Source organism: Chiloscyllium plagiosum, chromosome 2, assembly GCF_004010195.1.
Source record: "Chiloscyllium plagiosum isolate BGI_BamShark_2017 chromosome 2, ASM401019v2, whole genome shotgun sequence".
Lineage (NCBI taxonomy): Eukaryota > Metazoa > Chordata > Chondrichthyes > Orectolobiformes > Hemiscylliidae > Chiloscyllium > Chiloscyllium plagiosum.
The window spans coordinates 114,237,331-114,261,358 of record NC_057711.1 but is presented as its reverse complement, the minus strand read 5'-3'; the positions used below and the strand labels follow the sequence as shown (position 1 = coordinate 114,261,358).

At 40.2% G+C, this 24,028-nt stretch overlaps 1 protein-coding gene across 3 annotated transcripts; it reads right to left on the bottom strand.

Moving 5' to 3' along the window:
• Positions 1–3,330: 3,330 nt before the first annotated feature.
• aptx (aprataxin) lies at positions 3,331–23,926 on the bottom strand. Of its 3 annotated transcripts, none has more exons than XM_043716327.1 (8): positions 23,775–23,926; positions 21,318–21,454; positions 19,649–19,695; positions 17,927–18,289; positions 16,051–16,110; positions 13,686–13,912; positions 11,796–11,899; positions 3,331–7,612 (listed from the first exon to the last, which is right to left on the bottom strand). In XM_043716327.1, the coding sequence occupies exons 2-8, from the start codon at positions 21,445–21,447 to the stop codon at positions 7,461–7,463; spliced, it is 1,083 nt and encodes a 360-aa protein (XP_043572262.1). In that variant the 5' UTR covers positions 21,448–21,454; positions 23,775–23,926; the 3' UTR covers positions 3,331–7,460. The 3 variants fall into 3 exon arrangements, with proteins under 3 accessions (XP_043572262.1, XP_043572270.1, XP_043572278.1); XM_043716335.1 differs by having other exon boundaries at positions 21,318–21,451; positions 23,775–23,925; XM_043716343.1 differs by lacking the exon at positions 23,775–23,926 and adding an exon at positions 23,644–23,757 and having other exon boundaries at positions 21,318–21,451.
• Positions 23,927–24,028: the final 102 nt, after the last annotated feature.

Sequence of the window (24,028 nt, the reverse complement as noted above, 5' to 3'; positions counted from 1 at the left end):
TCTCCTAGGCTCTTCAGGGCTAGCAGGGTTTACCTGGACTGTCCTATCTGCCTGAGTTAGCCAATTTAGTCTCTTCCTATATGTCCGCATATCTGCATTGAACCAGATGCCCACATCGTCCCTGAAGACCCAGCCTTTTGTTCTTTGTGCCTTTAGCACCCATGGTCCCAAATCTTGCCACCTGTCGCTGGACGCCTTCGCCAGTGACACGTGAGGAAAAGAGCCTTCCACATCAAAAAGATAGGGTCTACTTGCTGTCACAGATACTTTAGATAAGTCCTGAAGAAGGGCCTGTGCCCGAAACGTCGAATCTCCTGTTCCCTGGATGCTGCCTGACCTGCTGTGCTGTTCCAGTAATAAAGTTTCAATTTAGATAAGTTCACACTGACTGCACATCTGTGATCACTCCAATAAAGTACACACAATAACAATAACCAATCTCCTGAACCAATCCTTCTCATATGATTTGCCATCATGGTGTATATGTGCTGTGCAGTGCAGCAGTTCCCCAGCAAGAAAATCGGTGTTAATAGGATTAACATGGTTACTTGCTTCTAGGGCGAGTGAATCGCTCACTGAACTTATCGCTCTCTGGCTTAATTGCCACTCATAGACATACATCAGGAGTCGTGGGTTGCATTTTACAGCCTGCACGAGTAAATCTTCCCTTTGAATCACCTGCAAGCCCGTCGGGGGTAGTGAGCAAATCCAACCCCAGTCTCCCTATGAGATCCTGACCTATCAGATTTAAAGGGCAGAATTCTGATAACAAGAATGAGTTGGAATATTTCCCCATTACTAGTTTCGCACAATAGGGGTGCAGAAAATCTCTCTCGTACCATTACGCGTGATGCATCCATTGTGTTCAGGAACCTTCCACTCTTCTTTATTTGTGTCGATTGTCTAAACTGGCTTAATTTAAGGACTAAAGATGTTGCCCCTGTATCTACCAAAAAGGTAACTGGTGTACCTTCCACATATAACATAGAGGTAGGCATCAACTTATACGCATCATTGTCGTACAACATATAGTCCGCACTTCGCAATCTTAGTACTCAATATAGGGGTGGGACTTGTTTCAGTGCCCGTAAGGTTAGTAGAAGAGATTAGCATAAGCGAGTCTTCTTTGCCAAGCATAAGGGAAAGAGGCTTTCCTGGACATTGTGGGCTGCCCACCTCCACCTCAGCCTTCTCCTGTCAGTCACTCTGTCGCTCAGCCTCCAGGGTCGATTGAGGCTATCTGTGCAGGCACTGTCTCGCCCAGTGGTCCATTGTACCTGCCAGATATACCTCTGCCAGCCCCTATTCCATGAGCCCTTCCTCTTCCACTTCCGCGACCTCAACCTCTGTTTCTCTCTCTTCCTCCCTCCAAAGACTGGGTGACCATTTGCATCATAGTAAGCTGAGCCTTATGTGCTTGCTGTTCCATCTTTAGTTTCTGTTTATCCTTCTCTTGGGCCAGCAATTTTTCAGCATGTATCGTATATTGTTCTATCAAATTCAGCTTTCCCCTGTCCCAGATAAAACAGGTGTCTTTTACTTTTTTCGCTATTTCATCCTTCATTCCATTGATGAAGCTGTTCCTCAGGTGTGCCTCATACGGCGTGATTTCTGCCGCCATTATGCCTTCAGGTGGTCTCAGTCCACTATGGGCGTTATGGACTTCAGTGAGGCACGTAAGGTACTGGGACACTGTCTCACCTTCTTGTTGTTTACACATTGCGATTTTGGTCATGTCCATTTCCACTGGGAATGCTTCCCTACAGATGGCTGCCAGCGCTGCAACAAAAGCATTAAAGTCTCCATTCTCTTCCGCTTGTGGGTCGGTTGATCTGGCATGGATGTTTATGACTGGCCATTTATGCTTGATTTTGGAGACATCGGCACCCAGTTTTTGTCCCAGGAGACATCTCATCTCATGTGACATGGGACGGAACTCGACACAGAACTTTGTCACGTCTTCAGTGAACTTATTACCTCCAACCTCGTGTGGGCCATAGGCACTTTCCAAATCTTTCATGGTCCATGGTCGGTGGACCAGCACTGGGCGCCCTTCTGGACCTGTAACCTCAACCATTGGTGCTTGCAGAACTACCTGGTTAGATGATCGCACGTCAGCACTCTCGCTGTCTGACTCATTGTCTGTTGTGGAGTATTCGTGGACAGGCCTTGGATGCCTTTCCATCTTGGAGTGGCCATCTTTTTTTTGGGCTTCTTGCTTTGATCTGTTGTGGGTACGAAGTGCTACCGGTGATTCGGCAGACCCTGAGGCGGCGGCCGCTGACTTGGAACCTTCACCAGGCGGATCTTGTAGGGGGGCTGTAGGTCTCAGAGGGAAGTCATCAAGGTCAGGATCTGGAACAGACCTAAGACACTGTCCAGCTTCATTAGGTTGTTTTCCGTGCGTGTCTGCATGTGCGCGAGTGTTTGTATGCATATTTGATCTATCTTTTACTTGAGATTTCCTTTCCTTGATATCAGCCTCAGCCTTCCAAATATCATAAGGACTCCAATTCACAGGTTCCATTTTTCCCTTCCAGTTTTCCTTCTCTCTCTCCTCCAACCGTGATCTCAATATTTCCAACTGCCTTTTACTAAAACTTCCTCCCTCCAGAAAACCACATTCCTTAATCCATAATTCTAACTGCTTTACTGACTCTGGGCCGTAATTGTTTAACATGTACTGTATTTTTGGTTTACCATTCCAAGTCCTCTGTGGACCCTCTTTTTGTTTGCTCTTGCTGGAGCCCATTTTCAGCATTACTGGAAAAGTGTTCCGCTCTCCCTCTCTCGCGCAGTACCATTATCTTTTCCCTTTGATTTGCTTTTACCTCCGGAGATTCCCTTTCGCATTGGGCGTGTCCGCCTCAATGCCTTGGTTTTTGTAAACCAAGAAATCACGTACCTGGTATGTCTTTGGCGAGTCCAACTCAGCCAATGGTGGCTCCAAGTTTAAAACCACCTGTCTCTTAAAACACACTAGAGACGGCAATCCCTTCCCTTGGGTTTTACTCAAATACCATGCGAGAGTTCACTGGACCCTTTTCCTGCTTTATTTATTCTCTTAGAATGAGTCTCTATATAGAATTACTTAAGCCACGACTCTTACCTCGACCCTATATGATCCGAACCCTGGCGCTGGCGCGATCCACAGATTCTCAGTCCTCTCACACAAAGAGGCCAATTCAGCGCTCAAGATGAAGTGAAAGACATTCAAGGCACTGGCGCCTATGCCTTCTGAGAATCCTCAGACTCTCACCCAGTCGCGGGATCCCAGATGAGCCCCCAAGTTTACTGTCATTGAAATTAAATCAGACTCGACTCAACTGCTAGCAAAAGCAAAGAAAAAAAGCTTTATTTTTTTTAACCTCTGCATACAGGGGGACCAATACACTTGGCAAATGCGCTTTGTGTAAGGGCCGTGAACAAAATTCACATATTCTTTTTATTATATTCTTATCACATGCTCAAGGACAAGGGCTGGAAAACATTTGAGCTCTTATTTTCTCATTCCCTTGCTGTGGACATAACTGTCTTTATGTTTTCCTTAACCTTTTGCTGAATTTGGCTGTTCGCAAGGCCAGGTTGAATGTTTGCAAAGTTCAGCAAAGACAAGCTGTCTCGACTGCAGAATTCAACAAAGTCTTTGCAAAGTTCAGCAAAAGTATTAAATTTAGCAAAGCATTCTCTTTCAGATTTCACAGTAAATGTTAATTGTTAATTTTCCATTACACAATCTAAGAGATTATGATATATTATCGCTCATTTGTGTAGCTCTTGTCATATTTGATTGTACTTCTTCTGTCAACTCCTTCTCTCTTATTTAGTTTGGTGAACCTACCTTCATTTGTTGCATTTTGTCCAGTCATAGCCATTTCAACCAAACACGTCACCTTTGCCTTGGTTTTGAAATATAACTATTCCAAAGCTCTCCAGCTTCCAGAAACATTAGCTCACCTAAAACTGTTGCCAGTATCCAATCCTGCACCAAATCCCTTTCACCCATTATGCTGTCCTCAAACAACCCCCTTGATACTTAATATTCTTGTTTTAAACACCTTCACAGGCTTTCTTAATCCCAATTCCATATATTCCTATAAACACCACCCTTACCAAAACACAATTTCTCTGATCTTATTGACAATAAGCTCTGGATTTCCTTTCTAAACCCTTCCAGCTTCCTTGAAAATGCTATCCAATATTTGGTAGCTACTCTTACAATCTTCTTTGTAAGCAGAACTGGAAAATGGAGAAGTAACTGGGTCACACAAGATTTAAGAGCAGGAATAGTTCATTCTTATCTGTCCAGGTTTCAATTCCACTTTTACGCTGGTTCCTCATATCCCTCAATTCCTATACTTCAAAAATCTCCGTAAATACTTTGTGTTCCAATCTTCAGAATTCTCTGGGGTCGGCAATTCCAGACATCCACTGCCCTCAGAAGAAATTTCTTTGCCTCTCATTTTAAATGAGTTCCCCTTATTCTGTAAGTATGCTCCACAATTCAAGTTTCCCCCAGTAACGGAAACATCTTTTCAACCTCTACACTAAATCCCTTCAAAATCTTGTGTTTCATGAATCATTAATTATGACAACGAAAATGGCAAGTATGAAATGAAACTCTAGTAAAGCACTTGATGGAAAGAAATCTATGTTTATAATGATCAATTAATTAAACTTCAAGGCTAGAAATGTGGTTTTGCTGCAAGTAACACTGCACAAGCCTGACTTTGCTAGCTGCCCAAAATGCCAAAGAAGAAAACCTGGCCCAGAGTCACTTAGTGCTTGAACTGCTCCAGCTGGCATGGGTTACGCTGGGAAACACAAACCAGGAATTCAATTAGCTTTGTACGTTGCAGTACTACAACCAACAGTTCATCTTACCAGTAGAATACCAGGGAAGCTTTGGAATCTAACATCAGAATTTGCAAATATGTATAGCAGCAACATGTAATTATACCATATTTTAATCATAAAACATCCAAGGCATTTAACAGGAACTTCTATGAAGCAAATTTTGATACATTTTACATTACACAATTGAGTAAATGACTGAATGCTTGTAGTTTTCAAGTAGCATCACAGCAGAACAAAATAAGAGATACGTTTAGGAACAGAATTCCAGAGCTTCAGGGAAAGAATGGTGTCGTGAATAAAATCAAGGTTATGCAGAAGGCCAGATTAGACGAGGGCTAAAGTTCCTGCTGTGGAGCTGCAGCTATTGAGTTGAGCACGTGGATAATGACGGGTATAGAACACTTTGGAAACAAGGATAGGAATTTTAAAATCGAGGATTAAATTGCTTCATCATGACCCAACTTAAGTCAGTGTGCACACAGGTGATAGACAAATAAGATTTTGCAAAGGTTAGTATTGCTACAATAGAGATTTGGACGACCTTAACTGTATGCAGAATGGAAGATATGGAGAGTGTTGTAATATCAAATCTGGAGTTAACAATAGCATGAATGAGGATTTTAGTAGCAGATGAGTGGTGGCAGGATAGAGCCAGGAAATGGATGATCTTATTGTTAGCACGGATACATGGTTAGGAGCTCATCTCAGTCAAATTAATAAAGGTCGGAAATAGCATAACTTAGTTTCAGATTTGCCAGAGAGAGGGACAGATTTCGTGGTTGAAGAGTTGAGTTTTGTAGTGGATACCAAAAACAGTTGCTTTAGTCTTCGCAATATTTTTTGGAGGAAATTTTTCCTCATCCAGTACAGGATGTCACACAAGCAGTCTTACAATTTAGGAACAACAAAAAAAACCCTACAGTACAAAGTGGTGGGGAAATATAGCAGGGTTTCATCAACATGCATGGTCAGGGGTCAGGAAAATGATTTAACTTGGTTTTCAGTAAGGAAGCCAGGTTTACCCTGGAATAGTGGGCAGTTTAATAGTGCCATAGTTGTCCCACAAACTATTATGAATGGTTAAACAAGTTTAGGGAGGATAGGAGGGTAGTTTTTTAAAAATGAGAAATGTGATGAGATAACGTTTGAAATCAGAGAGATTGACAAGTTGCTCAATGTAGAACGCAAGGGAGGAAAGCAGTAAAGACATCATGATAAGAATTTTTGTTTTATCTACTTGGACAGGCAGGATTTTGATGAAGAGGTGAGAAGGGCTGGAATAAATGGAAATGTTTAAAGGAGAAAATGTGAAAGCAGAAGTTCAGGCCAAGATGGAATGTGGTGATAAGAACCACACCACTATGGGGGTCTCGCCAGGGCATGCAGTGGAGGGTGAAAGGTATCATCACCTTTCAGGCAAGTTTCGGTCAAGGTCAAAATGTTGAGGCCATTATTCTAAATTTGGCTAAGAAGTGACAAAGTGCCTTATTCAGAAATGTACTGGTATTCAGGGGGGCAATGGGGCATTGTAGGTATCCAGTGGAAAACTCCACATTGTTATCAGTTCAGGCTGAAAGTTGAACGAGAAGATTGGCAAGATCACACCCTACTCAACACTACTGGACAGGCCAGATAATGGGTGTAGGGCAGTTGTGGGTCGTTGTTCCCTATAAGTCAGCACAAGTACTTCAAGCTCTTTAGAGAGTGCCAAGAAAGACACATAGATGATGCAGTTGTCTAAGAGAGGATGAAGTGTATTTGAAGGGTTGTATTTGGGTCTTGGGTGGATAGAAGGAATTGTACATCAATCACCATGTACTAATTATAAATGATTTTTTAAAATAAATCAAATCCTCAAATATTCAAAAAAATTAGAGATTTGAATGTATCTTTTGTATCCAAATTAACAAATTGAAATTACTTCAGTCAAATCTATATTTCTACTTTCAGTAAAATATAAACTATTTGTTTGTTTCAGTTTCAGATGCAGTTTTCTTTCTCTATAAATAAACCTGAAGTCAAGTTTGACTTTATCCAAATTAAATGTATTAATTTGACAACTGTACTCAACAGATTCAGTTGGTATAATGTAACAACTGGAATGTATAAGTCTTCACTGGAACCATAAGGTGGGAACTCACTCCTCTCAGGGGAATGTTCCCCTGACAGTACAGGGAATTATTCCTTTCCCATTCTTGGGTTCGGAAATGGTGCTTGTTTAGAAAACTTACATTTATCTGTGTTACTATAGTCCCATTATAGTGTCAAACTTCAACCTCTGACTACAATGCAAGAACATCTTTTATTTTGGTGATGCATCCATCACAGTTTGTAGCTAAAGGTTAAGAAAGTATTATCAGTCTTCTACTGAACACCATCAGCATTCCACTGAAACAATAAAATAGTGCCAGCAGATGACATATCTTTGTCATTTAGCAGGGTTATGAAACAAGTACAAAACTGAGGTGCTTCATAGAATGCTTCATCATTCTTTATTGGTCAATTTCAAATTTAATAGTTCTTGTCGACCTGTAGAGCTGAGCAATGAATGGAAATCTTTGGAGTCAATGCCAATGGAGAGATTCATAGAACTGCAGAACGTTTCAAGACAAGTGCTTTTTCAAGTGCTGTTTCAACTGTGGAATGGTGGATTGTTGCTGCTGGCAGACATGGCACATGAGTGGGAGTTTTAATAATTCAGCTATTCCGTCCTTGACTGTCACTTTTCCATTCTGTTCCACCGTCTTCATTACATCTAGTTGAATTTATAAAACAAAAAGCATTAACATTGCATTATCATTATCATTACTGGCTTCTTGTTTGTCCATATTTTTGATTTTTAAAGAAGTACCAAGATGGCAACAATTATTTAGTTGGATCGAGTAAAAACCCTCACTCAGTAAACAGTAAAGCCTAAACAAAGGAGGAAAGTCCTCTCCTCTTGCTTAGAGAGCGCATTGGTAAAATAAGCCATAACTACTTTCCATATCATTAGTCAGAGGAAAACTCTCCACTGTCTGGAGTCATAACAAATATAAATGATAATCAGGAATTAACTGAAATAATTCCCTCAGGGTAGGGACCCAAGCTCAATTATCACATGGAATAGAATTAGCGAATGGTTATAAGTGCAGGAAGAGATCATTCAGCCCACCATGTCTATGGTCGCCCTCCAACTGAGCAATTCACCTTTGTTGTTTTCTGGGGCATAAATGTAGATATTAGCTAATGATTGCACAATGTTCAATACAGTTATAGGAAGGATATTATTAAGCTGGACAGGGTTCAGAAGAGATTTTCCAGGATGTTATTGGGTGAGGAAAGTTTGAGTTATGAAAAAAAGGCTGGTTGGGCTGTGACTTTTTTCACTGGAGCATAGGAGTTTGAGAGGTGACCTGCTAGAAGTTTATAAAATAATGGTGAAGTTTAGACAGAGTTAATGGTAGATGTCTTTTCCCTAGGATGGGGGATTTCAAGACTAGGAGGCACATTTTTAAGGTGAGAGGAAAGAGATTTAAAAAAGAAATGAGGGACAAATTTTTTACACAGACGATGGTTCACCTGCGGATTGAACTTTCTGAGAAAGTGGTGGATGCAGGTATAATTACAATGATTAAAAGATATTTGGACAGGTACATGAATTAGGAAAGGTTTGAGGGTATATGGGCCAGGAGCAGGCAGGTGGAATTATATTAATGGACGTTGTTTCAAAGGGTCTGTTTTTCTGTGCTGTATTACTCTAGTTGCGATTCCTCAGACAATGAAGGAATCTCAAACCATGTACAGCATGATTTGGACAACATTCATGTTCAAGCTGAGGAGTAGAAAGTAACATCAATGATACAGAAGTGCCAGAAAATGATTATCTCAAGCAAAAGAGAATACAGCATCTCCCCATGGCAATCAACTGTATTACCATTGCGGAGTCCTCCATTATCAACATTCTAGGGTTTCGAGACAATGAACTGGACCAGCCATATAAATACTGTAGCTACAGGAATAGATCAGATGCTGGAAATTCTGAAGCATGTTGAAGCTGGAAGATGAGTTTTGTAACTCACTTCCATCTCCAAAGCTGGAATCAGGATTGTGATGGAAAACCTCTCCTCTTGCTAACGATACCACAACTGCAAGAAGATGACCAGTTTTTGACTTGATTTATTACTGTCACATGTACCTAGGTACAGTGCAAAGTTTTGCTTTGCGTGCTGTACCGGCAGACCATACCATACAAAGTACACAAGGGTAATAGAACAGAGCAAGGAATACAATGGTACGGCTGCAGAAAGGTTGGGATAGAAAAGAGGAGCCAGAGAGATGACTTCATAGAGGGCTTTGAAATTATAAAAAAAAAATTGATAAGGTGGGCATCAAGATGTTTGAACTTGCAGGGAAGACGAAAATTGGAGGCCATAAGTACAGTGTAGTTTCTAATAAACCTAACAGAGAATTCAGTGTACCTCCTGTACCCAAAGAGTGGTGAGAATGTGGAATGCACTATCACATGAAATAGTTGATTTGAAAAGTGCAAATGAGTTTAAGGATAAACTAGATAAACATTAGCGAGAATGGAAGAAGGGGATATGCTGATAGGGTGAAATGAAGTGGGAGAAGTTTTATCTGGAGCACAAATATCAGCTTTGACCAGTTGAACCAAAGGCCAGTTTGTGTTATACATTTTATGTAATTCTAAAATATTTGTAAAATCATTTACAACCCATTAATTTAAATTTAAAAATTCTAAAATTTGAAAACCTTAATGTTAGTCTTACTCTACCACGCTGGATCAGTCATTTCCTTCACAACAGGTCCCAAAGGGTGTTAGTTTATGGGATTTACTCCCAGACTGATGTTAATGAATGTTGGAGCCCCTCAGAGTGGTATACTGTCACATTTATCTTTCATCTATGCAAATGATTGTTGGTCAAAGTATAGTGAGATAATGATTGAATACGAAAATAATTTCTTGTGGATCTCAACAGGAATACCAAACAAAGATGTGGGAACTCAGTGGAGAACTTCATAACATGATGTGAACAAAAATAAGATGAAAGAATGGTTATAGATTTTAGGGAAAATCCATGTATGATATTGTTCCTGTGAAAATTCACAGCGCACATCTGAACAGTCACCAACTACATGTAACCAGAAGTCAAAGTTTCACTGGAGGGAACAGTGTGCAGATATGGGGCCAGTGGACATATGGTTATACTGTCTCAGAAAACTAAAATATTTCTGAAATGATCCTATAATCATGAAATTCTTTTAAACAGGTGTATAGAAAGTGCTATCCTTTTTTGAATGTCTCATCTGGAACTGTTAGGAAAGCAGACTCTCTAAGTGTACAGCTTAACACGATCTACTCTCAAAGAATTTTGATTAATGTAAAGAATATAATGGATAATGAGAATTGCCCTTTCCTTGGTAATATTATGGGATGCATTCAAGGAAAAGGCTCCAATTTCTTAGATTCCATAGCAAAACGTTGATTCTTGAACTTATTTGTGTCTTTTTTCATATGAATTTTTAACAGGAGTCTGACATGTGGACAAATAGCAAAGCTTGATAGTGGGAAGATAGGGACTAAAATACTGTCAAAATTATATTCAACAGCAAAGATGACTAAACAACAGCACAGCAATTAAATAGCTGTGGCAAAAACAACATTCAACAATTTTCCAATTACATCTAATTTACAACACAAGCTATATATTTCCGAACATCATTTCAGAATCACAAAAATGTCAGTTTTCAAATATCTATATTTGTTGATTATATTAAAATAATATCAGCAGGTTTCCTTTGCTGTACATTCAGTAAATCCTCTGCATCTGTGAAATCAAGAATTTGCCTGTGCCAAAATATAAGTAACAACAAAAATCAACATTTATGGGCAAAAGTCACATATCTGCAATTTTTAACCTATTTTTAATGAATGCAGCACTCATGAATTTCATCATTCTTAGGGTTTCTCAGGATCAGAATGATTATTTAGGGTAGTAAGGTTTCATGTGGGCAGCTGACACCAACGAGCAGAATAAACAAGGGTCCCATGAAAAAGTAACAATAGAGACCATTTCACGACAACTGCGTATTGCAAAGCACTTTATAACAATTAGTTAAAAATCACACAATAGGTTAGTGTCCAGGTTTATTTGGAAGTACTAGCTTTCTGAGCGCTGCTCCTTCATCAAGTGGCTGTGGAGTATAAGATTGTGGAACGGAATTTATAGCAAAAGTTTACAGTGTGATGTAACTGAAATTATATATTGAAAAAGACCTGGATTGTTTGTTAAGTCTCTCATCTTTTAGAATGAACATGTTGGTTTCAGTTCATATGTAAATGACTGGCACCTCCAAGTTATAGCAATTAAATATTTTAAGCCTATTGCTATTTTACTATAGTAAAATAGGGCACCAATTGGTGCAGATCAAATTTCTACAAATAAAAATATTAAAATGAGTAGGTAATCTGATTTTAGTTTAGGTTTTGATCAAGGTATAAATATTGGCCAGAATAACCAGAACAACTGTCTTGCACTTTTTCAAAATAGTGCAGGGATTTTTTTATACACCAGTGCTTCTCAAACTTTCATACCATTGTGATCCCATTTAGCTGCCTGATAATAGCGGTGACCCCTCATTTGTGGGATTTGGATTAAGTGCAGGAGCAGTGTTGTGACCCTGAGTGAGAAAACATTGTATTATATTCACCCGAGGGAGCAGACATGACTTAAAAAACGTTGGCTGTAAGAATGCATTACTCCCTCAGTACTGCACTGTGGTTATCAGTCTTGATTTTTGCATTCTCATTCTGAAGACTTGAGCCCTAAACCTTCTGACTGAGGGTAAGAGTGCTACCAATTGGGTCACATCTGATGTACTGGGAGTCCACTCAATGCAGAAATGTTTGAAGACCAAGTGGATGTCCAGCTTACCTTCTGATTCCAGAAAATAGTCTGTATTAAATGAATTCCAATGTTTTTTGGTTTTCAAGCAAGGTGAATCAAAGTCTTGGCTGATCACATGAAGGTGAATTTGGCTGAAGGTGAAACAGCATGGAAGAAAAAGTAATTAATTGTTTGATATCCTTCTTCTTTCAAAGACAACCGATAACTATAATACCTTACAATAGATGGCCTGTCTAAATGGAATTCAGTTCAATGAAGAGTATAAAATTCTTAAGGTTATTCAGAGTTTGTTTCCCTGACTGAACTTGAGTTCACAGTCTCAGATAAGAGATGAGCCACTTCAGGACTGAGACAAGCAGAATTTTTTTTTACTCAGATGATCATGAATCTTTGGAATTCCCTACTGAAGCTGGTGGATGTTCAGTTGTTGAGTATATTCAAGACCAAGATCAGTGTCAAACATCATGGGAATTGGGTTTAAAGGTGGAACTGGGGTAGAACATCAGCCATGGTCTTAATGAATGGCACAGCAGATTGAGGAGATCTTTAAACAACATCAGCTCCTATTTCTTCTGTTAACAGGAGCGATAAAAACTGCAAACTAAGATCACAATAAACCCTAAGAAGTGCCATTTAGCAATCCAACTATATTTCATAAAGACCACAAACATGCTTCTTTTTTTACACAAATAGTTTATAAGTTTATGCACAGCTGTGCTAACTCTGATTTGTACTTAAATACCCATAAACATAATTTTGATATCCTACTATACAATTGACATTGATCACATGAATCAGACGATTACTGATTTCAATCTTTACAAGGATTTCAGCATTTACTGCGGCTGTGTAGTACAGGAAGTGTTTTTATTTCCCTTCGAGATTAAAATAGAGACCCTACTTGTTGATATAGTTCAGGGAAATGTTAAAAGTTTCAGATGTATGATATGTAGAACCAAGGGTTTCCCAGTACTTTTGATCAATATTGTTCCTTCAATTAAAGCAAATGGAATAGTCATGTGGGTGGTTACTATTTGGAGGTCCTTATTGTGAGAAAGAAATTGGCAAACAACAAGCATTCCACTCAAATTCCACTTATTATAAATAAAGCAAAGTTTCTTGGAGGTGCAGTAAGACAACCAGTAAATGGGAGTCTACATTAATGCAATCTACAGGCCAATTTAAAACTATTCAGAGTCATAGAGATGTACAGCATGGAAACAGATCCTTTGGTTCAACTCGTCCATGCCAACTAAATATCCTAAATAAATTGAATCCCATTTGCCAGCATTTGGCCCATATCCCTCTAAATCCTTCCTATTCATATACCCATCCAGATGCCTTTTAAATGGTGGTAATTGTACCAGCCTTCACCACTTCCTCCGGCAGCTCATTACATACATGCACCATCATCTACAAGAAAAAGTTGCCCCCAGGAGCAACTTTTAAATTTTTCCTCTCTCACCTTAAAACTATGTCCTCTAGTTTTGGACTCCCTTATCCGGAGGTGACCTTGGCTATTCACCCTATCCTTGTCTCTCATGATTTTATAAACTCCTGTAAGGTCATCCCTCAGCCTCCAATGATCCAGGGGAAATAACCCCAGTCCATTCAGTATCCCCCTATAACTCAAACTCCAACCTGGCAACATCCTCGTAGATCTTTCCTGCAACTTTTCAAGTTTCACAACATCCTTCCTATAGCAGGGAGACCAGAATTGCACACAGTATTCCAACAGTGGTCTAACCAATGTCCTACTTTAATATAATTGCACATAGGACAGGAATACTTTTCAAGACGCTCCAAGTATTCACTTTTATGATTGGTCTTTGTAAGACCTTGAAGCATGATCAGATTTTAGATACTCCCAGCAAAGGACTGGACAGCGATATCAATGTGAAAACAAATTTCTCTCACCTCATGCTGGGAATAGCATGGTAACCGAGCCGAAATTTCAGTGTGTCAGTATCCAGACATTCTTGCACCAGCTTTTGGCCAACTTGGTGCATGTGTTGAAGTAGAGTTAAGTGATCCCTCCTCACAACCTTCAGATTAGAGAGAGATTCCCATGGCAAAACCAGCCAGTGAAATCGGGCCTTTGGATATTTGTCCTTAATTACAACAACTTTATCATCTTTATACACCTGTTGGAGGGAGAAAAGTAGTAATGGCACTGATCAGTAAAAGCACATAACACCATTATATTAATATAAAACGTAATGTTATCTTCCCATCATAAACGCTCCTCCTCCCCCCCCCAGCCCCATCATAACTTTTTTGGGAACATTTCATAGGTACCAATAATTAGCAACCCAACAGCAGATATGTAGAGGTAACAGATTCAGCAGGAAGGAACAGAGTGGAAATGGTCTAAGTAAAATCTAGGGTAATTAGCTCACAAATTTGAGGGGGAAAGAGGGAAAAATGAGCAATATTCCAGGTTTTGTTTGCCTCACAGAGCTGCAGTTTTCAATGTTGGTAATCTTTCAATTGCTGAGTGTATGATACAAACACAGAATTTTACAGTTCAGACTCAGACCATTTAGCCCATCAACAAGCCTTCTCCCACTTCTCATACAGTCACACAGCACGGAAACAGACCCTTTGGTCCAACCAGTCCATGCCAAACAGAATCCCAAACAGAGCTAGTCTCCCCTGCCTGCTCTTGGCCTATATCCTGCCAAACCTTTCCTATGAACGTATTTATCTAAGCGTTTTTTAAATGTTGTAACTGTCCCCGCATCCACCACATCCTCAGGAAGTTGATTCCACATGCGAACCACCCTCTATAAAAAATATTTGCCGTTTATGTCTTTTTTAAATCTCTCTCCTCGCATCTTAAAAACATGGCCCCTATCATAGGGAAAAGACATCTGCCATTAACCCTATGCATACCTTTCATGATTTTATAAACCTCTGTAAGGTCACGTCTCAATCTCCTATGCTCCAATGAAAAACGTCCCAGCCTTTCCAGCCTAACTCAAACCTTCCAAAGCCAGCAACATCCTTCCTATAACTGGTCTCATCCTATCCATACATTTTACTATTCCTTTCACCCTCATGGGTATGTCTAGCTTGGGTTTATCTAGCTTCCTCTTAACTGCATCTCTGCTTATCAACTCAGTTACATTATAGTTAATAGGTTCCATAACTTCATCACACTTCTGGGTTAAAAAGCTTCTCCTTCATCCCCTTCCCAATAATTAGTGACTACCCTAGATTTGTGACCCTAGTTTTAGTCTCCCAAACAAAAAACAATGTATGTGTCCACCCTATCAAACACAATTCATAATCTTAAAGACCTCTAGTTGATCACCTCACAACCTTCTCTTTTTTAGTGAGATTTCAGTTGTGAATGGGCTGAAAACGACAGTCAGTAAATATGGGTACCATAAACTGTAGAACCTGTACCAATTATTGCCAACTCCAGTTGGCACATTTACTACATGCTGCATCTTGAAGTGCTACAATAATCTGATAAGGCATGGATAGGGTGAATAGCTAGGGTCTCTTTCCTAGGGTGTGGGAGTCCAAAAGTAGAGGGCATAGGTTCAAGGTGAGAGGGGAAAGATTTAAAAAAAGATCTGAGGAGTAACTTTTTCACACAGAGGATGGAACTTGCATTGAATGATCTGCCACAGCAAGTGGAGGAGGCAAGTACAATTAGAACATTTAAAAGGCATCTGGATGAATAGTATGAATAGGAAGAGTTTCGAGGGATATGGGCCAAATGCTGGCAAATGGGACTAAGTCACATTGGGGCATCTAGGTGGTGCGGATACGTTGGACTGAAGAGTCTGTTTCCATGCTATATACAGTAGAACTTCAATTATCCAAACAAGACGGGCGGCGAGTATTTTGTTCAGATAATTGATCTGATCGTAAACAAGCTGTAATTTATGAATTCCGTTTATCTGAACATTTCTCGGTTATCCGGCAATGCATGCCAGAATGCCATTTAACTGATAACTGAATGCAGAGTTGCCTAATGTCACTTTTAATGGGACCTGGAGATCCTGTTCGGATAATCTGGAATTTGGATAATCAAGGTTGTAGTGTAACTCTATAATTAAAAATGTGAGATGAGTGTGAACAGCCTCACGGAACATTTACACCAAAGAGCCAGTTTGTGATATGATGTAGCTCCATGATCATCCATTTTCACTCCTTTCTGACATATATTTATTGGGTGACAGTGAGTGTCTGTCTCACTCAATGTAAAAGTTGAAATTTTATTTATACAAATGTATTACAAATAACTGTAGAAAAAAATATTTAGTACCTGCATTTTGGGGTCCTGCATGGAGACCTTTAGTCCCTGACTCCACATTCCTTTAAAATCCTAAAAGGGCAAAGCAAAAACATACTTATGCAACATATTGATGTTTAGATAATAAATATCTCAACCTCTAGATCGTTATAATGACAAACATGTTTTATTTTGTTAATGCTCTATGGATTTTCTTGTTACTGGCAAGGTCAGCATTTGCTATCCACCCCTAATATCCTTGGAGAAAGTGCTGGTGAACCATCTTCTTGACTGTAACTGAATGAATTTTAAGTGACCCCCTGTAAAGCTATGGATTAGGATTCACACATAGCTCAGATAGGCAAGGCCTTCCTGAAAGATACTACTGAGACTGACAAGTATTTATGACAATCTGGTAGTTTAAGATCACCATTATTTTATTCCATATTATTTAATTAATTGAAATGAAATATTCCTGAAAAGACAGGCATGGTGCTGAACCTTTTCAACTTCCACTCATCAGGACAAACATAAAAATGCTAAATTTTAGATCATCGTGACAGGTTCTATTACAGGAGAAAAGGGTGCACATTGGTTGGCAAGTCAACTGATCAGCCAAACATTGTCACAGAGAAAGTAATGAGGAACTATAGACTGCCTAAGCTCTTGGGTAATTCAAAAAAGGTACAAGACTTGAACACATTCCTGGTGTTTGCAGAGCTGCCTCATACAAATGCATGTCACTTTGAGTAAGCATAAATTAGCCATAATAAAGGAAAATACCAGCTGATGAGGTCCGATTTGAAGTTGTGTCTAGATCAATGTCCAGGAAACCAGATTACTAGTAACATAACATTCATCATGGTGTATCTCTAATCATATATATTTGTGCGCAGACCAAACACTGTAACTTTACCACTATGTTGTCTTTCCCCTTATGTTACTGGAGTGATACTGGAGAGACCCAAACTAAAATTTTGGCAGCATGGGTTCATATCCCATCACAGTAGCTGGTGGAAGTTAAATCAAAATGCAAAAAAATTTTAAGTGGAAAACTAGCTGGTAAAAGTGAATAGTGATCACAACAATCATGACTAATTATCATTTAAAATCCATTTGGTTCACTGACAATCTGGAGGAAATCTGCCATCTACAGAAACAAAGTGAACTCCTAACCATTTTATAAAATGATCTAGCAAGGCACTCTGTTCAGGGGGAATGAGGGATGGACTTGCTACTGACACTCATATCTTGTGAGAGAATGGATTTTAATAAAAAAAAGCTTTTAAAAGTGTACACATTATGTAAAAAAGATGGGATAATAGCTCAGTGCCAATACACACGAGTTACTAGAGACTTGCCATGGATGGAAGTGGACACATAGAAGACCCCATTCTTTCCAGTCAAGTAAAGGTACTTTTCACCAGATTTCAAACGTATTAAAAATACAATACAGACATCAGCAAATAAACTGAAGAATACTGCATTCTGCCTTTTCAGAACTAAAGTTTTTATCGAGCTAAGATTTTGATCATCATTGTTAAATCATAAACCACTTGATGCTGGATACAGGCTTTCCCCTGGCTACGAACACCCAACTTACGAACGTCTGTACTTACAAACCGATCTCAGTGAACCGTACACAACTATTCCGACTTACATAAAGATTCGACTTATAAACAGACTTAAAAACAGAACTCGTTCGTAACCCAGGGACTTGCTGTATTCATTGAGTAGTAGCTAATTTTTAAGACAAGGACCAAACCCTGCCGACCATTCACTCCATCTGTTTCGTTAATGTTTGGGCTTTAACAGAAATGATGGTCAAGGATCATTTAAGAGAAGAGACCAGGCAGTGTGCTATAAATAGAGGTGTTACATAAAGTGGGCAGAATATTTAATGAATTACTTTGCTTCCTGAGGCATCAGGGGAGTTTACCAGAGTCACCGAGTTGCTGCTATTTTCTGCCAAATGTCCATCTTTTGTCTTCGCTTTCTTCTCTTCAGACTTAGAGTTAAATGTGTGGTACTGACTTGGATTGGAGTCCTCAGTCTTAAGATGTTTACTTGACATATTGGAGCTACTGTTTGGACAAATCTCTTCATGTGTTCTCTTTGGTGACAACGTGTCCTCGTCTGAGGTCCCTTCTTCAAACCTTATGGTGTACGGGTAGAGCCGATTGACAACGTAAAGATCCTGTCCTGGCTTTAACTTCACCTCTTGATCTCTTCTCAAGTCTTCAGAATTGACATTGCTTGGATTTATGCCCAACTTTAGGGTTGCATGATTGGGGGAGGGAAACAAAACAAAGTTATTTTCCTGAACCTGCTGAGTACTTTCAACATTTTCTGTTTAGATTTCATACCAATGACTTTCACAGAATCTTGTCTCAAATTATTTGTCCAACTCTTTTGGTAGGAGTATATTGATTCTAAGCTTCAGAAATGGCTCAGGAAAGATTTTTAAATGTAAGCATATAACAGACACAACAGAACAGAGCCAAAATACTTCAGTAAATATTAAAAGATCTAGTCTTACATATAAATCCACCATTTAATCCATTCAGGGAATTATTTTAATCAATCAACCAAGAGGAAATTAATCAGTATTCAGAATAGTGTAATTATTCCTCATGGAACATGCATCCTAAACAACAAGCAAGCTTAGCAACAACCACACTCTTTAATTAGTTCAAGGTTTGTTTAAACCTTTAATTAGTGTTTTACACTAAAGACTGATTTACGCACTGTAATGTACTGCAATATCATACTTCTGGAGATAGATAGGTTCTTGCTTGTCAGGGGGATCAAGACTTACAGGGAGAAAGTGGGAAATGGGGTTGAGAAACTTTTTTTTTAGATTAGATTACATTACAGTGTGGAAACAGGCCCTTCGGCCCAACAAGTCCACACCGACCCGCCGAAGCGAACCCACCCATACCCCTACCCCTACATTTACCCCTTACCTAACACTACGGGCAATTTAGCATGGCCAATTCACCTGGCCCTGCACATCTTTGGACTGTGGGAGGAAACCGGAGCACCCGGAGGAAACCCACGCAGACACGGGGAGAACGTGCAAACTCCACACAGTCAGTCGCCTGAGACGGGAATTGAACCCGGGTCTCTGGCGCTGCGAGGCAACAGTGCTAACCACTGTGCCACTGTGCCGCCCACATGCCACCGTGCCGCCCACTTATCGGCCATGATTGAATGGTGGAGTATACTCTATAGGCTGAGTGACCTAATTTCTGCTCCTATGTCTTATGGTATAATAGAAGCTCACGGCCCACGGAACTCATTGTTTCAGTGTTATTTCTTTCAAATAGTCATCTCAATAACCCTAGCTTTCTCTCTTTCAAGTATTTATCCAATTCCCTTTTGAAAGTTACTTTTGAATCTGTTACCACCACTCATTCATGCAGAATTTCAAGTCATTAACCATTGCTTTAGAAATAAATCAATCACCCCATCCCAGATTATTTTGTCAACTCTGTGGTAATTATTTAGCTTTGTATCCTCTTATTACCAATAGTCCTGACAATGGAAGCAGTTCCTCCTGATCAAATCCACTTATACATTTGAGCAGATCTGTTCAATACATAGCGATAGTAAAAAAAGCAAAGCATACCTGTTTTACAAGAACATATCCCTTATTGTAATCTGCTTTCAGCTGTACTGGAAAACAACAATACAAAAACGGTAATATTAATTTTCCACATCCTCCCAAATTCCATTTTAATTTTTTAATATATCCCTTCCTCTCAATATAACCCAGGACAAGAATACCATTAATAGAATGAATAAGAAAGGTGAGTCCATTCAGCCTATCAATACATGCCAACTCTTTGTAATTAGTAAGACTCAATGGATTATACTTTTCATCGCTCCTTGAAAGTGGAGTCACAGGTAGATAGGATAGTGAAGAAGGCGTTTGGTATGCTTTCCTTCATTGGTCAGAGTATTGAGTACAGAAGTTGGGAGGTCATGTTGCAGCTGTACAGGACATTGGTTAGGACATTGTTGGAATGTTAGAGTCATAGTTACGTGCAATTCTGGTCTCCTTCCTATCGGAAGGATATTGTGAAACTTGAAAGGGTTCAGAAAAGGTTTACAAGGATGTTGCCATGGTTGGAGGATTTGAGCTATAGGGACAGGCTCAACAGGCTGGGGCTGTTTTCTCTGGAGCGTCCGAGGCTGAGGGGTGACCTCATAGAGGTTTATAAAATCATGAGGGGCAGGGACAGGATAAATTGAGAAAGTATTTTCCCTGGGGTGGGGGAGTCCAGAACTACAGGGCATAGATTTAGGGTGAGAGGGGAAAGATATAAAAGAGATCTAAAGGGCACCTTTTTCACAGAGGGTGGTACGGGTATGGAATGAGCTGCCAGAGGAAGTGGTGGAGGCTGGTACAACTGCAACATTTAAAAGGCATTCAGATGGGTATATGAATAGGAAGGGTTTGGAGGGATATGGGCCGGGTGCTGGCAGGTGGGACTGGATTAGATTGGGATATCTGGTCGGCGTGGACGGGTTGGACCGAAGGGTCTGTTTCTGTGCTGTACATCTCTATGACTCTTGAAATTTTTCCATCAGCCTAAAGATCACAACTATCTGATGTGGCCTCAACTCCACTTTCCGGCCTGACCCACATCCTCCTCATTCCTTGACTGCTTTGTCAATCAAAAATCTATAATTCAGCCTGAAATATATTCAATGACACAGCCACCACACCTCACCAGAGGAAGGAAACTCCATGTCAACTCCATCTTAAACTGAACCTTTATTTTGAAGCTATCTGGCTCTGGATTGCCTCATTAGAGAAAGTATCCTCTCAGCATCTACCCCATCAAGTCCCCTTAAGAGCTGATGTTTCAATAAGATCAACTCACTCACCCGAATGCCAAGTATACTGTATATCCCATTTGCTCAACCCTTTTGATCCTCATCTTGAGCAAAAATATATATTCTCAAATTGGATCCAATGTAGTATACACTGTTATAGCCAGTCAGCTGACTTTCATATCAAGATTGATTATTCCATAGATTATACACAACACAAAATATTTAATATGGAATATTCTGCTTAATGTTTTAGGATCAATTCACGAGGACAAATTAGACCCTGCTCCAGTCCACAGATCCCCTATAATCAACCCAAGGACATTCTCTCCACACCCAGGAACCATTTTCTCCCTCAATTTTGCCATTTCAGCTTGTAAATATCTCTAACCTAGTGTGATCTCAAAGTAATTGTTGTTATGAAACTGTAGGTTATTTCATACAAAAGTACCACTCACCTTGATGCCGTGAACACTTTTTATCTGTTATTTTGGTTTCAGGGCTTCTTCCAATCATAACACAGACCGCATGCGCAAGTCGTATTGGTTGGTGCCTCCCATCTTTACTCACCAACCAACAAACTCGCATTATGCTGCAGGACAGAAAATTAATTACACTCAGAGAGCTATCCCTCTTCATCCTTCAACTATCCAAGATTTCTGTATGCCAGATTAGATCTCCTGTTCATTACAGCCTTCTAATGCTCTATCAATGCAATCTGCATTCAGATCCAAAGACCAAATTTGTGAATTCTCCCCATAAACCTCTCCACTTCTCTCTCCTTCTTTAAGATGTTCTCTAAGGTATGTCTCTTCAACAGAGTTGTTGGTCATTTGTCCTATTACACCCTTACAAGGATCAGTGTTAAGTCTTGTTTCATAATCACTACAATGTTAAAAACTCGATAAAAACGTAAGTTGCTGTTATAATGTCATAGAGTCATAGAGATGTACAGCATGGAAACAGACCCTTCGGTCCAACCCATCCATGTCGACCAGATATCCCAACCCAATCTAGTCCCACCTGCCAGCACCCGGCCCATATCCCTCCAAATCCTTCCCATTCATATACCCATCCAAATGCCTCTGAAATGTTGCAATTGTACCAGCCTCCACCACTTCCTCTGGCAGCTCATTCCACACAAGTACCACCCTCTATGTGAAAAAGCTGCTCCTTGGGTCTCTTTTATATCTTTCCCCTCTCACCCTAAACCCCTCTTTAGTTCTGGACTCCCCGACCCCAGGGAAAAGACTTTGCCTATTTACCCTATCCATGTCCCTCATAATTTTGTAAACCTATATAAGGTCACCCCTCAGCCCCTCAGCCCCCGATGCTCCAGGGTAAACAGCCCCAGCTGTTCAGCCTCTCCCTGTAGCTCAAATCCTCCAACCCTGGCAACATCCTTGTAAATCTTTTCTGAACCCTTTCAAGTTTCACAACATCTTTCCGATAGGAAGGAGACCAGAATTGCACGCAATATTCCAACAGTGGCCTAACCAATGTCCTGTACAGCCGCAACATGACCTCCCAACTCCTGTACTCAATACTCTGACCAATAAAGGAAAGCATACCAAACGCCTTCTTCACTATCCTACCTACCTGTGACTCTACTTTCAAGGAGCTATGAACCTGCACTCCAAGGTCTCTTTGTTCAGCAACACTCCCTAGGACCTTACCATTAAGTGTATAAGTCCTGCTAAGATTTGCTTTCCCAAAATGCTGCACCTCGCATTTATATGAATTAAACCCCATCTGCCACTTCTGAGCGCATTGGCCCATCTAGTGTTCGATTATTAAAATCTAAAGCAATTTAAAACTTAAGGTTTCATTTATTCTATGCAAATCCACAACACCAACATCTAACAAACATAACAGTTTTCTTTAAAAAAAATCTGGCTACAATTTAACCAACCAGGGCTTCTAAGCTCAAGGCCTAATCTTAATGAAGTGCTAACATAAGGTAAAGCAGTAACGTTGGCAGGATACAAATGTTATTTGTAATTTTCTGATCAGTGAAATCGAAAGACATAAAAATTTGCATTTTATAGCACCTTTCATAATACAAAAGCAACTTACACCTATTAAACTACTTTAGGATGTGTAGCCACAATTCTAATATAGGAAACAGAACAGCTGATATGTTCATATCAAGGTCCCATTTACAGTACTCCAATGTCACAGTGAACAAATTACCCTATTGAGAGGGAGAATGAGGTCTCAAATTAAACCTCATCAGAAAGACAACATCTCTGATAGCATGATATTTCCGCAGTACTGACGTTAGGCAGTGTTCTCTCAAGTCTTCTAGAGTGAAGACTCAAACAACCCTCTTAGAGGACAAAAGAAATCGGCTTTGAGCAATGGGTAACTCTTGCAAAGCCAGTGATGCGGCTTAAATCACAATATGTAGAAGAGCTTACTAGAATGATCACAGAAGGCTCTCTGAAAGCACTAGTCCTACTCTGCTACTGTTGAAACTTTATTGCTGGAACAGCACAGCAGGTCAGGCAGCATCTAGGGAACAGGAGATTCGACGTTTCGGGGACAGGCCCTTCTTCATCTCTGAAGAAGGGCCTGTGCCCGAAACGTCGAATCTCCTGTTCCCTGGATGCTGCCTGACCTGCTGTGCTGTTCCAGCAATAAAGTTTCAACTTTGATCTCCAGCATCTGCAGACCTCACTTTCTCCTACTCTGCTACTGTACTTGTTTCTTTTTCATGAGTTTACACAATTTCCTCCGGAGGGTTATTACTATATCCGAGCTAGTTATTGAACCTAGTCCTACCTGCCTGCAGCAGGACTGACAAGACTCTGGAATCAGTGGGCCCAAAGGCTCAGCTCAGGAAACCTGTTCAAAATAAATCCGCAGCCAGCTAACTCCCACACCACAGTCTGGGAGACACTTTAAAAACAAACCTGTCACTTAGGTTTCCTGCATTGTTCCACTATTTAATTTTGCTGATAAAAAAAGCTATTGGAACTTTTCTCCCACAACAATCAGCCGCTGCAGGACACTGCCATTGTCCTGCTTCCCGAAATGCACTGCGTTGGGTTCCCACCGCCTCACTCCCCGACATGCACTGCGTTAGAGTTCCACGGCCTCACTCCCCGACATGCACTGCGTTAGAGTTCCACGGCCTCACTCCCCGACAAGCACTGCGTTAGATTTC

Excerpts from the sequence above, each read along its gene's own strand:
- aptx (XM_043716327.1), bottom strand. The coding sequence starts at position 21,447 with ATGCGAGTTTGTTGGTTGGTGAGTAAAGATGGGAGGCACCAACCAATA. Across the intron at positions 18,290-19,648 it reads GATATGTTCTTGTAAAACAG|TTGGGCATAAATCCAAGCAA; the intron begins GTATGCTTTGCT and ends GCAACCCTAAAG. Across the intron at positions 16,111-17,926 it reads CTGATGCCTCAGGAAGCAAA|GATTTTAAAGGAATGTGGAG; the intron begins GTAATTCATTAA and ends TTGCCCTTTTAG.